Source organism: Sceloporus occidentalis, unplaced genomic scaffold (assembly GCF_023333645.1).
Source record: "Sceloporus occidentalis isolate IW3139 unplaced genomic scaffold, rSceOcc1.0.p SCAF_86, whole genome shotgun sequence".
Lineage (NCBI taxonomy): Eukaryota > Metazoa > Chordata > Lepidosauria > Squamata > Phrynosomatidae > Sceloporus > Sceloporus occidentalis.
The window spans coordinates 1,725,770-1,743,423 of NW_028317066.1; the positions used below are offsets into that span (position 1 = coordinate 1,725,770).

General features: G+C 45.0%; 1 protein-coding gene across 1 annotated transcript in view; it reads left to right on the forward strand.

Moving 5' to 3' along the window:
* Positions 1-14,871, forward strand: part of LOC149284988 (uncharacterized) — an 80,671-nt gene extending 65,800 nt beyond the window's left edge. Inside the window, exons 3-4 of the mRNA XM_089495956.1 lie at positions 10,732-10,745; positions 13,351-14,871. Coding sequence (XP_089352082.1) covers positions 10,732-10,745; positions 13,351-14,337 — 1,001 coding nt within the window. The 3' untranslated portion in view covers positions 14,338-14,871. The remainder of the gene's footprint in view (positions 1-10,731; positions 10,746-13,350) is intronic.
* The last annotated feature ends 2,783 nt before the right edge of the window (positions 14,872-17,654 follow it).

Genomic DNA, 17,654 nt, shown 5'->3' on the forward strand with positions numbered 1-17,654 from the left:
CATGTGGGATTGCTTCCACAATTCTATGGTAGGACCTGTGTCAGTGAATGGCCAGTTTTAGCCTGATCCCACTTGTAGCAACACTGGAGAATAGAGGCCCAATGTTTGTGAAGAATAATAATAAGGCTTGTATTAAAACTGTCCTCCCCATTTCTGATCCCTTTTAAAACCCATGTTCCCCAGAAGGAGCAGAGCTGTGTAATAAGAAAACTCTCTCAGAAAAGAGACACACTTCCTTCCTTTTGGCGCAAAGAGCCTGGCCCCCTTCTGACTCTGGAGCCTCAGGAGAGGAAAAGAGGCCTCTGTTCAATTGAGACCTCAGAGAAGGTTCCGGAACATTATTCCCCACAGTCACAAGCAGCACAAAATCTCCACCAGAACACAAAATGGCTGCCACAGCACAAAATGGCCACCAGAACACAAAATGGCTACCAGAACACAAAATTGCCACTAGAACACAAAATGGCAGCTGAAACACAAAATGGCTGCTTCCGCCTAAGCACTTGGCAGTTAACATTTGAGGCCTTCAGGGGAGAGAGAGAGAGACTGAGGGGAAGAGTGGAAGGAGGTCCTGGAGGGAGGAGGCCTTGGGAGATATAGGGCCTTCCTGAGATATTCAGTGTTCGCTTCCTAACAAAGGGGTTTCTGGCCTCATAAAGGATTTAGGGCAAACTGGATCTGAACGGCAGTAGTAGCCTTTTCTCTTGCCAATGGGACTTAAAGTGTATTTCCTGGACAGGATCCCCCAGCATCCACATGGCCAGAAAGAAAAGGGGGCCCTGCCCTGCAGTAAGGTCCCTCCAATCCCTCTGAACTGAGGACTACAACTCCCATGTCTTCTTTCTTTCTTTCTTTCTTTCTTTCTTTCTTTCTTTCTTTCTTTCTACCTAGCTGCCTTGTGTTAGTGGTGTTACTGCTCTTGTTGTCGTTGTGTGCCTCCAAGTTGTTTCTAACGTATGGCAACCCTAAGGAAAGCCTGTTGCAGGGTTTTCTTGGCAAGATTTGTTCAGAAGTGGTTTTGCAAGTGCCTCCCTCTGAGGCTGAGAGAGTGTGACCTGCCTAAGGTCACTCAGTGAGTTTCCATGGCCAAAAGGGCATTCGAACCCTGGGCTCCAGAGTCACAGTCCAATGCTCCAGCCACTAATCCACACTGTCTCTTTTTTCAGGCTTTGTTATTTTTTGTGGAGTGGCCCGAATTCATTGCCGACTTCTGGGGAGCCTCTCCTGGGGTTTTCTTGGCAAGAGTTGTTCAAAGGAGATTTGCCATTGCCTTCCCTGAGGCTGAGAGAGTGTGGCTTCTTGCCCAAGGGACCCAGATGGTTTCATGGAGGAGTGGGGCACTAGACTCTGGCCTCCAGAGTTGAAACCCAACACTCAAACCACTGCACCACAATGGCTCCCATTCCCATGTACAACTTGTGAAATAATTGCAGATTTATTTCTGTTCTTCATGTGTGTCTTCAAGTCATTTCTAACTTATGGTGACCCTAAGGCAACCTTATCATGGGGTTTCCTTGGTATGTTTCTTCAGAGAGGGGTCTCCAATGCCATTGAGGCTGAGAGAGTGTGACTTGCCAAGGGTCACCTAAGTCCAAAACACACTGCAGCAATAATCCAATCTGAGATTGCTTTAACTGCCCTGGGTCAGTGCTAAGGAGTTTTGGGAATTGTAGTTTTGTGAGACATTGATCCTTCTCTGTCAGAGGGCTCTGGTGCTACAATAAGTCCCTCCCTCCCAACACTTTCGCATTTCCCCCCAAAACCAGCACAAAGCTGGCAGATGGAAAGAGGTTTTAAAGCAGCATTTAAATCTACCATATTTGTTATTAAAAGACTAAATGTCCCAAATGCTATTATCAGTTTTGTAGCTATTATTACAGAAAGACGTAGAGCGCAAACTCCTCAAGTACCTTTATTTTCTGGAGTGAGATGGGCTTTTCCAACTGACTCACTGTGATGATCTCCGGTGGTCCAAGCAGCCAAACTGCGGCCCTGTAATAATAATAATAATAATAATAATAATAATAATAATAATAATAGTTTTATAACCTCTCTTCAGCCAAAAGGCTATCAGAGTGGATTACAAATTGTTAATTAGACATTTAGACATTATGGCTCTTAGCCCAGGAGACCCTTAACTTCCTTAAATCTTGCTGCCATCATCCAGTGAATTATAAAAGGGTTTCCCTTAACCTTCACTGGGACCAGTTAAGGAACCTTATTTCTACTTCTTTACTGATCTTTCCAAGCATCAACTGATCCAAGACACGTGTAAAAGGAGCAATGAGCAGTAGATACTCCAAGGAGATATTTACTATAAATAACAAAATATAACTGAAATATAAGTCCTACAAGATATTAAGAATCTTGCAGGAACAATATTTGTAAGTATATAATATTCAATTCATACAAGCTATTAAAATAATAAATAGACCTAAGCGTCCAATTCTGAGACTAACTTCCAAGATCCGCTCTTTAACTCTCTCTCTCGATCTCCAACCGACACAATTCCCCCAACTGTCTCTTGGTCTCTCAGGCCTTATATCTCCTTCTCACGGAAGCTTCCAGAAGGACCTTTATCTTGCTCTCTGATTGGTCAAGAGAGCCTTCCGTAGCAGTGATGTCATTCTGCATTTGCATAAACCTCCCTTTTCTGCCTGAAGAAGACCTCCATTGAATGGAGCCCAGTCATTACACTTTCCCAAGGCAAGGCTTGCACCTATTTTCCAATGTTGTTCTTGGTGTCTGCCTCCCAGTTCTTTCCAGGTCTTATGGTGACCTTATGGGAGTCTCTGAAGGGGTTTTCTTGGCAGGTTCCTTCAGAGTGGGTTTCCCATTGCCATCCTCTGAGGCTGAGAGAGTGTGACTTGCCCAAGGCTTTAGTTCTTTTGGAAGCCTTTTTGCTTTATCTTCTAGAAGGCAGCTGAAGTGTTGCTTCTTGCTCTGAAGAATGAGAGGAACCTTCTGGCATCCAAAAGGCTAACATTATCTGGAGTTATGTCTGATAATATGTATAAATAGGATTGCAATTCCTGTTCATTTATTAAAAGGTTTATAGTGCACCCCATATCCTAGATTCTCATAGCTTTGTCTCTTAATAGCAGTTAACTGTAAAAAGTTTGTTAAACAGATGTAATATTTTATAATATAATCTCAAAATCTGTATAGATGGCTTGATTTAACCGTAAAATTTGTAAATGAGGAGGTATGGCCGTATTTTATCATACCATGAAACTAATCTAGTTTGGGAATAAAGTCTAATGAAGTTACCCCAATCAGTTGCATCTGATTAATTTGTATTCATTAATTAAATTAGTTTGCTGAGGCACCAGAGCTCTCTGGCAGAGAAGGCTCAATGTCTCAGGACACTACAGTTCCCAGAATTCCATAGCACTGAACCAGGACAGTTAAAGTGGAGTTAAACCAGATTATCTCCTCAGTGTGGATGCAATTTAAGAGAAGGCAACTGTTACGAAGGGAAGGAGAGATGTAGATGAAATAGATGAGGAGAATGACAGGAGGATAGATGTAGATGTGGCTGAAATGGATGGGGCTCTGAATTTGGCTGCCAGGGATGGGGAAATGGAAGGGAGGAAGAAAGGTGCAGCTGTCATTCAGGTGAGGCTAGCATTCAGGTGAAAGTGGAACCAGGCTCCTTTCTTCACCCCGGAAGTGCAAAGGTTCAGGATGCGTTCAGACCCCCACTGAGCATGCGCAAGGGTCCCAGTTAAAATCATTGAATCTGAATGGTATGCACCGTGTGGTGATACAATTTGCACTCGCTCCGCTTTGCCTGAATCCGCATCATGTGACTTGCCTTGGATTCAATTCCCATCTATTCGGAAGAGTAATGGAAGGGCACTTTGTAGTTTACCTCTTGCTTGGACAGGGGATATGATTGTGGTTTTGAACTAATATGTCTTGAATGTGGTGCTCTATTACACAATATCATAGAGTTGTTTGTGAGGTGTATTAAAACTATCTTCCCCATTTCTGATCCCTTTTAAAACCCACGTTCCCCAGAGGGAGCAGAACTGTGTAAGAAAACACTCTCAGAAAAGAGACACAAAAGACACACTTCCTCCCTTTTGGCCCAAGGAGCCTGGCCTCCTTCTCTCTCTGGAGCCTCAGGAGAGAAAGAGAAGCCAATGGTCAGTTCAACTGAGGCCTTAGAGAAGGTTCTGGAACATTATTCCCCACAGTCACAAGCAGCACACAAAATGGCTGCCAGAAAACAAAATGGCTGCCAGAAGGCAAAATGTGAGTCTGGGGCAGGGGGCGGGGTCTTCCAGCTGCTCTGCCCCCATTGGCCAGCTTCAAGAAGAGGCGGAGCTTCAGCTTCTATATTTAGCTCTCGGTGGGGAAGAGAGAATGAGGAGAGAGCAGCAGCGTTTTAGAGGGAGAAAGAGACAGACAGACAGACATTAAGGGAGGAAGGAAGGAGAGAGAGGGGGGAGTGGAGTGAAGCGACAGCAGAGAGACAAGGCCTGGAACCACTAGGCTTCACTGCTGCCCTGAGGTCTGGCTGGGCCTGGCTTGGCCCTACTGCTGCTGGTGCTTTCCTTTGGCCACTGCCATTAAGGAGGGGAGGAAGGAGGCCCAGCAGCCCTTCTAGGCAAGGCCCACTCTCTCTGAAGGTGGGAGAGTGGGGCTCCCCAAAAGGGATTTCAATTATTTTAATGGTTGCTCTCATGCTGTAGCAAAGATGATGATGATGATGATGATGATGATGATGATGATATCAGGCCTGGGGGGGATGGAGCTGCCGCCAGACCTTAATCATCATTAATGCCACTGTCGCTAGGCTTTCTTGCTCTGAAGCACTGTAATGGCCATGGCTCAGTGTCATGGAACTCTGGGACTCTTCTTTTTGTTTGGCATTTTAGGTATTGTTAAGGTTTGGAAATCCTGTTTGGGATCCCTTCCGACTTTGGGGCCCTTTCACCCTCCATTTTGGGGTCCCTGGAGGCCTCAAACTGCCAAATGCCAAGCACTGAGGCAGAGGCAGCCATTTTGTGTTCTGGCGGCCATTTTGTGCTGCTTGTGACTGTGGGTAATAATGTTCCAGAACCTTCTCTGAGGCCTCAGTTGAACAGAGGCTTCTCTTTCTCTCCTGAGGCTCCAGAGTCAGAAGGAGGCCAGGATCCTTGGGCCAAAAGGATGGAAGTGTGTCTCTTTTCTGAGAGGGTTTTCTTATTTCAGAGCTCTTCTCCTTCTGGGGAACATGGGTTTTAAAAGGGATGAGAAATGGGGAGGATAGTTTTAATACAAGCCTTATTCTTCTTCTTCACAAACATCGGTCTTTGGCTTCTAAGAGGAGGCTTGTTCCCCAAAAGAGGCCAAAAGGAGCTCCTTTGGGAGTTTTTAAATGTCTCCCCAGTTTCCTTATTAATAGATTTTCAGGCAAGAAGGAAGACCAGACCATTTCATATTATCAAGAATGAAACAAACAAGCAAACATATAAACAAACAAACAAGGATAAGGGACTGTTTGGGGACTTTTGTGTTCTCACAGCCATCGGGTGCGATCAGGAAAACCTTTCTTTAGGATCAGAAATCCTGTTTGGGGCCCTTCCAACTTTGAGGCCCTTTCATCCTCCATTTTGGGTTCCCAGAAGGCCTCAAACTGCCAACTGCCAAGCGCTGAGGCAGAGGCGGCCATTTTGTGTTCTGGTGGCCATTTTGTGCTGCTTGTGACTTTGGGGAATAATGTTCTGGGGACTCAGGGCCAGTGGGGAGGCTGGGCTTTGGGGGCTGGGAGAGAGAGTTGGGACAGAGACCCTCCCTTTGGGCCCTAGATGGTGGGGTCCCACCGGTCCTTGCCTCCCCCTTTGGGAAAGGGGACCCCCTCAGCCCCGTGGACTCACTCCTGCCACTCATTCCTAGGGCTGGGACTCAGAGGAGTTTCCTAGGCATTGTCACCTTCTGCCCTCCATGGCCATTGGCACTGACCTTTTCCCATTGCCTTCCCTCCCTCAGCCCTTGGACCTCCTCCTCCTTCGCACTCAGAGCAGCCCTTCCCGACGGCTGAGGAGACGGCCTCTGACCCAGGGAAGCTCCGGCCATAAAGGACTACAGAAGAGCCCTTTCTGGGGCTGCAGGAATCAGGGTCTTTGAACTGAAGGTAGGCCTTTATTCCTGGAGCTGAAAGAGGACCTTTGTTTAAATGTTTCAGTCCAGGATTGTGTGGAAGGGTTGCAGCTGAGAGACTGAGCCCATGCTTTGCAGGCATAAAGCCCCAAATTCGCTCTCTAACAGCATTGTCTTCCCAGAAGGTGGAAGGGAGATTTCCAGACCTCAGACACACAGTGCGCAAGTGAGTCCTTTTTATGGGAACTGTGTGTGTATGTGTTGTTTACTAGAACTTTGTGAGATATTAGTTTCACTGGGTTTATAAAATGAATTTATATACGTCTTCACTTACCCCAAATGAGCATAATCCAGGGTGCAATATTCAAGTCATAAACCTATACATTTATAGATATTTGTTATATCAAGTGCAACATATTCAGCAGTGTGCATCTTTTTTAAAAATATTCAAGGAAAAATGAAGAAATTGTGATTTTAACAATAGATCCATTCAGAAACAATGCACACAAATGTACATGCCTCAATTTCTATGTGGCTTCAGCAAGAAGAGGGAGGAGGTAAATACCTCATGCTCCTGCTATGACTGACATAGACAAACACAGCAGTTGAGCTTAGAGAAATAGTCTCATCTGCAAAAATGAAATAATTATTTTGGCCAGTGTCTAAATGGGAAGGAGGCCATGATGATGGGAAGGCATGGATTACATCTGTAAAGTAATTCATGTCTCATCCAGCCCTAGAGCTAGAGCTTCTCCACCTGGGACATAAAGCAGGCCCTCCCCTCCTCCTCTGTGTGAAAGAGAAGTCAAATTCTCATCAGTCATGATGACATAGCATGAAAAATTTGCATTCCTGCATTTAAAAATCTGAGGAGTCCTGAATCCTGTTGGTTAACCCTAGAGAGCAGACCCACTGAAACCATAAGTGACTGGTGAGTTAACATATAGATAAATCCAAATGATTCAGTGATTCTACTCTGATCAGGACTAGGCACAAGATAGAGGCTAGGATTTAGGTCTGCATGTGGCTGGAACAGGATATTCCCAAGACAAGATGGACAGGCAACAGTGTGGAAAATGGGCACTCTCCACATGGGCAAAGACACTATCAGAATTGTGACTTCTCTGCGTGCAGAAGGCTGCCATGGGAATTGGGTGCTCACTTTCCATCAGCTCAATCCTCTGGTGCCCCCTGATCCTGGGAGAAGGGCTGGATCCCATGGAAGGGGAGCAGCCTGAGAAGAGAGAGCTCCTTTCCTGCCCTTCTTGACCGGGGGCCTCCCTGGGGAAGGACCATTTGTAGACACTTTCCACCCAGAGCAACACTGGAGCATAGAGAGTTCTGCCGGTTTGGCCATTGGGAGAATGAGGCACCACCAGGCCAGACAGCCTGACCCAGCAAAACCCTCTATGCTCCAGTGTTGCTCCGAGTGGAATCAGACTACAACTGGCCATTCAGTGACCCAGGTCCTACCATACAGTTGTGGAAGGCATCCCGCATGGCCATTCCATGCCTGGTGAGAGTGTTGGTGTGAGGTATTAGAGAAGCATCCAGCTGTGTTTCTGTAGTCAGAAGCAAAATGAAGAAATCTTCCTCTGAGGGCATTGTGGACCTCTGCAGGTTTCAGCAGATAATGCACTCATTTCACATCCAGCTATGAGGACATAGTCAGGACCCTTTCCAATTCTCCATCCCCTGATCCCCAGCTACTCTCACGAGGCATGGAGTAACTGTTGTGTAGGGGAGCTGCAGTGAGTCTGTGCTAGGTCCAGGGGGTTTTGTTTGGTGCAGAGGGAGGAAGGGGATGCTCACCTCTACATCGGCCCAAAGGAGGCATATGTTACCTGCGTATGACATCAGCAGGATGCTGTTCTCTGTGTCTTTGACTGCTGCAGGGTTTCTTGCTAAACCAAGCCTTACCCTGGTCCCTTTTCTCAGGAACTTCATCGCGATCCCCTTGTACACAGCGTTGGGACATTGTTTGCTGGAAGTGACCAAAGTGCAGGACCACCAGGATCCCCCTGCCCACCTGATGGCCAACACAAAGGCCAAGCAGACGGAGCTGGGCTCCAACAGAAAGAGGCTGCCGAGGGTTAACAGCTCTTTGGTAAGTTGCCATCCTGACTGTTATTTTCATCTGTGTCTGGGCTGGATCATGAAAGCAAGCGGAGAAGATACTGTCCCGGTTTGGCAGAGAGAGTCCTGGTTAATCCTCTGTCTCCTCATTTTTTCAGGGGCTTAGGAAATGTCCTATTTCACTCTCCTCCTCCCATTTCCTCCTTTCTCCTCAGGTCAGTTCAGTTGCTGCAAAGTGCATTCCAGGTTCAAAAGAGTATACAGCCCATCAATGCAAAAGAGGGGAGAGGGGAGGAGAGAAGGGGGCAGGGTCTTGCCCTTGCCAGGAGTCTGAGCCAAAAGCAAAATGCTGTACCCTTTCTCGCTTGTGTGATCTTTATCATTAACAACTTTGGCCATCTTGACCCACTTCTGGTGTTGCTTGTCCACATGTGTGTTGCTTTCCCCATCTGTGAAATGCTGGATGATATGGAAGAATATCTCTGGACTTAAATTGAGGGTGGGCCCAGTGGCCCTGAAGCTCAGAGTACTCCCCAGAACTGTTTATTAAAAATGAAATTTGCCTCTGAAATTAGGTGAAATATGGCTAAATGAAAACTAATATACATGTTGGAATAGCCAGTATGTTAATCAATCAATAATATTCCAGAAATGGCTGAAATTATATTGTTTATCATATTGTATATTATATTGAAAGGATTCGAGACAAACTGGATGTCAAAGGCTGTAGCTTTTTGCTTTCTTGCAGAATTTAAAGTTTATTTCCTGGACTGAATTCTGAAGTGTTGAAATAATATTTGCAATGCACCATGTGCTTTCCTCCCCTTTTGTTTAGTCACTCTCTGGATCAGGGCTATTTTCTATTGCAGGTGACCTTTGCAGATGTGGCTGTATATTTCACTGAGGAGGAATGGAAACTGTTAACGAAGAAACAGAGACTGATGTACAGTTATGTGATGATGGAGAATTATGGAAATGTAGCCTCTGTGGGTAAGGAACCTGAATCCATTTCACTTCCTTTGAAGACTGAGGGCCCTTTCGTAATTCACTGGCAGAGTGCTATGATTCCACTTTAGAATTATAAAATCAAAGAGTTGAAATAGACCACAAGGAGCATCCAGTTCAATCTTCTGCCATGCAGGAATAGACATTCAAAGCACCCCCAAGGGATGGCCATCCAGCCTCTGTTTAAAGACCTCTAAAGAAAGAGACTCCACCAAACTCTGAGGGAGTATATTCCACTTTTGAAGAGCTCTTACTGTCAGGAAGTTCCTCCTAAAGCTTAAGTGGAATCTCTTGTCCCTGTGGCTTGCATCCATTGTTCCATGTCCATTAATTTGAAATTAATAATAATAATAACCATAATGTGATGCCACCATGCTCTGATGGAGTATATTCCACTGTTGAATAGCTCTTATTGTCAGGAAGTTCCTCCTAATATTTTGGTGGAACCTTTTTTCCTGTGGCTTGTGTGATCGAGTTTGGATTTATATAAATTTTTGGTACCAAGCGATCAAAAATCATGACCCCTGACTGACCCCATCACAGCCGCCATTATCCCAAAAGCGAGCTGACCACGTAGCCAGACAAGCCTAGCAGGCCATGGCTAAAGCAGAAAGGTAGATTTAACCCTTTAAAACCAGTTCTGGGAGTTGCCGTTGTCACAGGCAACCTGAATGAGGACAAAGGAAGTTTGCCTCACCTATTGATGGTATTAAGTACCCAGCCATCTACATAGTAGTCTTCTCCCAAAGAAGTGGCAGACCCTTTTGTGTATCCATTGTTTAACTTTAGTCTTAGTCAATAGATAAATAATAATAAATAATAATAAAATTTTTATTTATATACCACCCTTCCAACAGATCAGGGCGGTTAACAGCACAGTTTAAAAACAATACAATAAAACAACAATACACATCCAATAACAAACAGAAAAGCCCCGAGTTAGCCTATCCCCTTGCCAGTGAAGAGGAAGGAGGGCCATTGAATTTTAATCGGGGAATGCAACACTAAAAAGGAAGGTCTTTAATTCCTTCCTAAATTGGGCCAGGGAGGTGGCCGAGCGGAGCTCTATGGGCAGCGTATTCCAAAGGGTCGGGGCGGCGATGGAAAATGTCTTCCTAGTGGTGGAGACAAGCCTAGCCCCGGGGACCCTACGTAGAAAGCCATGAAGACCTTTGTTCCGCAGGTAGCTATAGCCTGAGGATACATTTCGCAGTATAAATAAGACCCAGATTCCAGCCCTCCTTTGGGCTTTCTGAGCTACAGTTCCAAACCTCAACTCTGTTGAGCAATCGCTCCGGAGCTCTCTTGGGCACTGTGCCCTGCTGAAATCACTTGGGCAAGCCAAAGCCCACTGTCTCTTTCGAGCCTCTTGTTAGCTTAGCCCGCTGGAACTTAGCTCCTAGCCATCGCGGTTGCCGCTTGCTTTCTGTTCCCTGCTGCCGTGTTCACTTACCAACATCCCTCACATCTGTCGCTTGGAGAAGACTCCTAAGGTAAATATTTCAACGGTGCCTCTATCCTTTCTCCTTTACCCCCAACTCTTCCCCTCCCTTGCTTTAGCATTGAATGTGCGTGTGCGTGTGTGATCCCTTTTTGGTTGTGTGGCTTTAATAAATGTTTATATTTTATTTGCAACTCATTGACATTGCAGTCTCTGTTTCTTGGGGTTGGACTATATGACCTCTGGTATACACATAGGGACCCAATCCGCTGCGTGCGTTGTTAGGACACACCTCTTGTAAATTTGAGCTAATTAAATTCCCCTGATTCGATCCTTCCTAACACTTGCGTCCATTGTTCTGTGTCCTTTGTTCTAGAGCAGCAGAAAGCAAGCTTGCTCCATACTCAGTATCTCTTCAAATACTTGAACAGGGCTGTCATATCCACTCTTAACCTTCTCTTCTCCAAGCTAAACATACCCAGCTCCCTAAGTCATTCCTCAGAGAGCATGGTTTCCAGACCATTCACCATTTGGGTTTCCTTCCTCTGGACATGCTCCAGTTTCTCAACATCTGTTTGAATTGTGGTGCCCAGAACTGGACACAGAATCATTGCAAGTGAGCCCTGACCAAAACAGAATAGAGTGGAACTATTACTTCCCTTGATCTTGACACTATATTCCTATTGATACAGCCTAGGATCACATTGGCCTTTTTAGCTGCTGCATCACACTGTTGACACATGTTCAACTTGTGCTCTACTACCATTCCTAGTTCCCTTTCACATGTAATTTAATTGCCATATCAACTTCCTGTGGAATCTTGGAATTTCTAGTTTTAGTGAGGCACTATTGTTCTCCACTTTGTAAGGATTCTAAATATCCAATCCTAAACTGCCAATTCTGGAATTTTGTGGTAAGGAGCCATGGAGATTAATGCTTTTTGCCCCTAAATGGTCCTCAGCCCTTTCCTGAGCAGGTTTCCTGGCTTTTGTGGCCCCTCTTCCAGCCTTTTTAGGCTCTGGAGAGGCTTCATGGGAAAAAAGGCCTCCCTTGGCCCTTCAATGGATCAGAGAGGGCCCAACAGTGGCAAAATGGCCTCCACTTCCACAAAGGGATGCTGTGGGATATTGAGGGGCAAAACATTATACCATATTTTTAGGCAACACAATTTGGGGTTTCCCCTGAGATCCCCTGGGGTCCAATGTGACCACCCCACTTCCGAACAGTAGTCCATCTCTGTCTTAGAGATGCCTTAAGGTTGTTTTAAGGCTCATCCCTCACACTTGACCCTCACTAATATCAGAAACCAGATCCCAGACTCCTTGTTCTGCCTTTCCTAATGCATTAGTTGTATAATGATTGTCTTGCCTTTCTCAAGAAATGAGCCTCAAAGTGTCCCTTCTGTGCATCACACTCTGTGGGTGTCTGTGATAGAGAGATGGAGGCAATGTGAAAAACAGAAAGGCAGGGAAGAGATGCTGAAGGTCAAATGGTAAAGCAGTGCAGATGGGCAAGAGGCAGGGTTGGAGAGCGGAGGGAGAAAAGGAAGGGGATCAGGCCTCTGGGATCCAGGAGGGGAAGGCAGGAGCAAAGCCAGGATCGCCTAGCTTGAAAAACACACAAAGCATCACAAGAAGTAATTTGTATTGTAGCAATAAGGGTAAACATCAATCCATAAAATGAAATCCTAAACCTGGCAGGTAAAAATTGTCCCAAATAACTTTGAGAAATATAGACTTAAAATTGTAGCTTTGGCACGGTTGCTTAGAAAGTTGTATCCTAATCGAGTATCTCCCAAGCTGAGTTATATAACATTTCAAGCAGAATACAAGCTGCACATGGCGTGTTTATAGTGTTTATAGTGGCAACCCACTCATTAACTTCAAACTTCTAAAATGATTCATATAAAACAGAACAGTCAAATGGATATAGTGCAGAAAACACCGTATACAATCCTATTAATTCCAAAATGGAAGTTGTATAAAAATGTAATAGCCTGACTCTGGGTCATAATTATTTCAAGATATTACATGGGTGTTTCTACATCTGTTCCAAAAAAAAATCTGCTACAAATAATCGCAGATGCACAATATCTGGCAACTTTAACAGTTACCTGCTCCTAATAATACATTTATTTGCAAGCTCTCCTCTCCGACTTCCATCAACTTCACCATCCCTTGTACACACAACTCTAATCCACACCAATCCACATGCGAGCTGCATAATGTATTGGTTGTGAGTCATCTCCTGGTGCCACACAGCATGAAGGGACCTCTGCAGTTAGCTTCCATCATGCCTTGGTCTCTGACTCAGGACTTTATGGCAGTCTCACAGGATATAAAGCCACTTGCCAATCGAACTATTTCTCCACATGTTTAATAGAATATTTTTGCAACATTCCTTTTTCTGACTATCTGCTTCCAGTGATTCCCTTAAGTCCCCCTCCAATCTCTTCTTTGTTAACTCCTATAAATAAGGATACAATTGTTCCATGGATTTAGGGGCATAAGTAGTACAGTCATCCTTGGGTTACTAACAGAAACTCTCTTAATTTAATCTCTAATAAGGAGGGGTTAATGAGGGCTAAATCATGGGTAACACCCTCCTCTCTTAACATTGATTTTCAGTCTTATCTGTCACTGTGCTTCTTTACAGAAAAATATTTGAGTCATGAGAGAATCCACATAGGAAAGAAGTCACATAAATGCCAGCATTGTGGGAGACATTTTGCTTACAAGTCAATCCTTGTCATGCATCGAAGGGTCCATACAGGAGAGAAGCCATACAAATGCCAGCATTGTGGGAAATGTTTTTCTCAGAAGTCAGACCTAGTGAAACATCAGAGATTCCACACAGGAGAGAAGCCATACAAATGCCAGCGTTGTGGTAAATGTTTTCCTCGGAGGTCACACCTAGTGACACATCAGACATTCCACACAGGAGAGAAGCCATACAAATGCCAGCGTTGTGGTAAATGTTTTCCTCGGAGGTCACACCTAGTGAGACATCAGAGAGTCCACACAGGAGAGAAGCCATACAAATGCCAGCATTGTGGGAAATGTTTTTCTCAGAAGTCAGACCTAGTGAGACATCAGAGAGTCCACACAGGAGAGAAGCCATACAAATGCCAGCACTGTGGGAAATGTTTTTCTCAGAAGTCAGACCTAGTGACACATCAGAGAGTTCACACAGGAGAGAAGCCATACAAATGCCAGCATTGTGGGAAATGTTTTTCTATGAAGTCACACCTAGTGATACATCAGAGAGGTCACACAGGAGAGAAGCCATACAAATGCCAGCATTGTGGCAAATGTTTTTCTCAGAAGTCAGTCCTAGTGACACATCAGAGAGTTCACACAGGAGAGAAGCCATACAAATGCCAGCATTGTGGGAAATGTTTTTCTGAGAAGTCACACCTAGTGAGACATCAGAGAGTTCACACAGGAGAGAAGCCATACAAATGCCAGCATTGTGGGAAATGTTTTTCTATGAAGTCACACCTAGTGAGACATCAGAGAGTCCACACAGGAGAGAAGCCATACAAATGCCAGCATTGTGAGAAATGTTTTACTTCGAAGTCAAACCTAGTGACACATCAGAGAGTCCACACAGGAGAGAAGCCATACAAATGCCAGCGTTGTGGGAAATGTTTTTCTTTGAAGTCAAACCTAGTGACACATCAGAGAGTCCACACAGGAGCGAAGCCACACAAATCTCAGCAGTAAACTAACATTATTTTTGTCAGTAAGGAATATAAAATATTTTCAATCCAATGGTGCTAAGAAAAGGCCCTTGTGATTTTGTTTGTAAGGTTTCTCTGTCCATATGTCTGTTTGTTTTAAAGTTGTATTTTGTTAAGTTTAGGTTTTATTTGCTAATAGTATAGATAGTTGCTATGGGTTGTCTATTTGGCTGGGGATTGTGGGTCATGGTATAGGTTAGCTAGATGAGGGGCTGGGATTTGTTGCAGCTGTCTAGAATATTTATGGGAATGATAGCTTTTGCATTGTGTGGGATGTTGGCTGAAGAAAGTCGGAGGCTGGTATTAACAGAAAGGGCTAGTTTCTAGGGATGGCAAAGGGGGGCTTGTTACCTGTGGGGCATAGACTGTAGGAATTGGAGGGGGGAGCTAGGCTTGGAAGAGGGAGCAGTTTTAGGTGTTTGGGGTTTTAATGTATTGTTTGCTTGGAATGGGCAGTTCTGGCTTAACCACTGAATTTTTGACTCTGTGTTCTCAATAAAGTTCTTTACTATTTCAACACACTGGACTCTTAAATGCACAGAAGTTGTGAATTTGTGCTAAACTGACCCTTTATTCCCTCCTCAGTTTTCTGTTCCATTCCCAGCCATAAGAACAGCAGAGGCAAACACACACAAACACAAACATAGAAGATACACAGAGAGAGCTTTATTTCCAAAGCAGAGCTTTCCTTTCCTGCCTTTTCCTCCTGAGTCCAGCTCTGCACCTTGGGCTCGCCTGGAGTCTCCTCAAAGGAAGAAAGAAGGGAAGAAAGGGGAGACTGCTGAATCCCCAGCGCATACCTTCCTTTCCCGCAAAGGCCACCAGTGGAATAAGCAGCAGCAGCAGAGAGGCCCTTGCAAATCCTGCGCATGTTGAGGAGGGCGAGGGGGATGTTGAGGTCGCCCAGGACCAAAAGCCTAGGTGACTCCAGCAGCATCTCAGAGACCAGTTGTGTCAGCTCCGCTAGGGAGTCTGTTAAGGAACGGGGTGGACATTAAACCAACAGAATCCCTAGACTTCGCCTAGTCTTTAAGCTGAGGCAAATACATTTGATGTGGTCGATCATATGGATAGGTATCCTGCTCAAGGCAAGATTGTCTTTATGGACCAAAATGATGTCCCCTTACCTGCTCACTGACGGAGAACCCGGCTGGTAAGGCCTGATCCCAGGTGGCTGAGCTATCATCACGCAGCCAGGTCTCCATGAAACAAGCCAGGTCAGCCTCTTCGTCCAGTAGGAGATACTAGACTATCTGCGTTGTATTTTTGACTGACCTGGCATTACACATGGTTGGTTTGGTATGCTCTCCAGCCCTTTTGGGATAGAAGGGTGAATGGAAGGGGAGAGAGATATCTGTCAGGGTCCTAATTGCAGCCCATCTTGCAACACAAAAGGCAGTACTTTGAAAAAGGAATAGCTTTTATTGAAGAAGAAGTAATGGAAGTGACTTTTTTGTCAGGAATTAAAGAAGGTATAAACATATCCCTTTTATAACCATATGAATCCACCCCACTCCATTTACCAATGAAGCTAATTAATCGGGTAGCCCTTTCCCGCACAGCGTTCTCCCGCCCTTTTAGGTGCAGTGTCCTCCCATCCGGGATTCTGGCAGCTTTCCTAAAAGCAATGAAGCTCTCATGTGCCTTTTCTCAACCACTGCACCTGTGGCCTTGGACCACAGAACTCAGCCACACAACGGTTTTAATTTACATTATGGCTTAGCAACATATATAGCTATCTATAATATAAAACCCTATCAATCTCCACATAATATGATACCACATGAAAATATAATATGCCTAAACCCATAGCAACATAATATAATATAAAAATATCCATAACTCTCTATGTTTCCCCTCCTTTTCCAGAGACCAGTCTTTTAAACTCAAGCCTCTGTTAGAAGAGTGATTCCCACACATTCCAATCCTAGCAAAGAAGCACATTCTTTAGCCATGATCTCTCTACCTCTTTCTAGTATATTCTATTAAAGCACATATTAAAACATATTATTTTAACCCACCATAAATCCCATCTATCTTAACTCTAACCTAAACCTAAACCTATAACCCTTATGACATGAATCCCTAAATGAATAGATGCATAAATAAAGGTATTAATGAGATAATGTGACCTCAGGCTGGTGCTCCTTACCTGAATGAGACTGGCCCATTGCGACCTCAGGCTGATGCTCCTTGCCTGCAGCAATGAGATGGGACCATTGTGAATTTAGGATAATACTGCTTATCTGAAGGTTTGAGATGTGACCATTGCAACCTGAGGCTGATGCTGCTTGCCTGAAACACTCAGACTGGCCCATTGTGATCTCAGCCTGAGTTTCCTTGGCTGAAGCATTGAGAGAGTACTATTGTGACTTCAGGGTGGTGCTCTTTACCTGAAAGATTTAGACTGACCCATTGCAACCTCAGGCTTATGCTCCTTGCCTGAACGATTGAGATGGGAGAATTGTCACTTCAAACTGGTGTTGTGTCCCTGAAGGATTGAGACTGGCCCATTGTGTGTCAGAGTTCTGTCATAAAGGGTAAAAATATTAGGGTTTGGTTATTAAAGTAGGAGTTATAGTTGCAGTCCATAGTAGGCAGTGTAGAGTGATGGGTTATAGAAAGCCCGTAATGGAAAATGATAGAAGGGCAGATGGAGTGGCTTTTAGATTAAGGAGGGCGTTTGCAGAGGGGCTGGGGTGGCAGCTGTAGACTGGCTATCAAGGCGGAGTGAAGCTGGCTTGGGAACATCGCTCTTCAAGGTGAGGCTGTCTGGGCGAAGGGAAGGGAAGTATACACAACCTTGGTATCTATGCAACCTCCGCTTGTGTTGCTTTAGCTTGGGAATTGGGGGCTGGCTTAGGGAGGGATTGAGCAAGTACCTTTGGACTTCAGACTTTGCAAAAAGGTGTTAATGGATGTTTCTGCCTAGATTCATCAATAAAGCTTCTTTTGTTTCAAATGAGTTTTATTTTCTGAGCACAGGACTGACTCCAGATCTCACTGTTTGCAAAGTCTCACAGTTTTACCTCCAATGGAGACCCAGGAACAAGAAGAGTTCTTGGGGAACCCAGTGGTTCTGGAGATCCCGGTGGTGGAGGAGCAGGTGCCTTCTTCAGAGGAACTAGGGCCAAGCCCAAGACTGGGAAACCTCCTGAAGCTCACACCATCCAGGCCACCACTGGAGGATTTGGGTTTCCGGCACCAGAATGGGGAAAGGAAGGCCGTCAGGGGCAGAGTGACAGCCTGGGACCTGGCAGTGGGGGAGTCCCTTGATAGCTGTCCCAGGACAGAAGAACC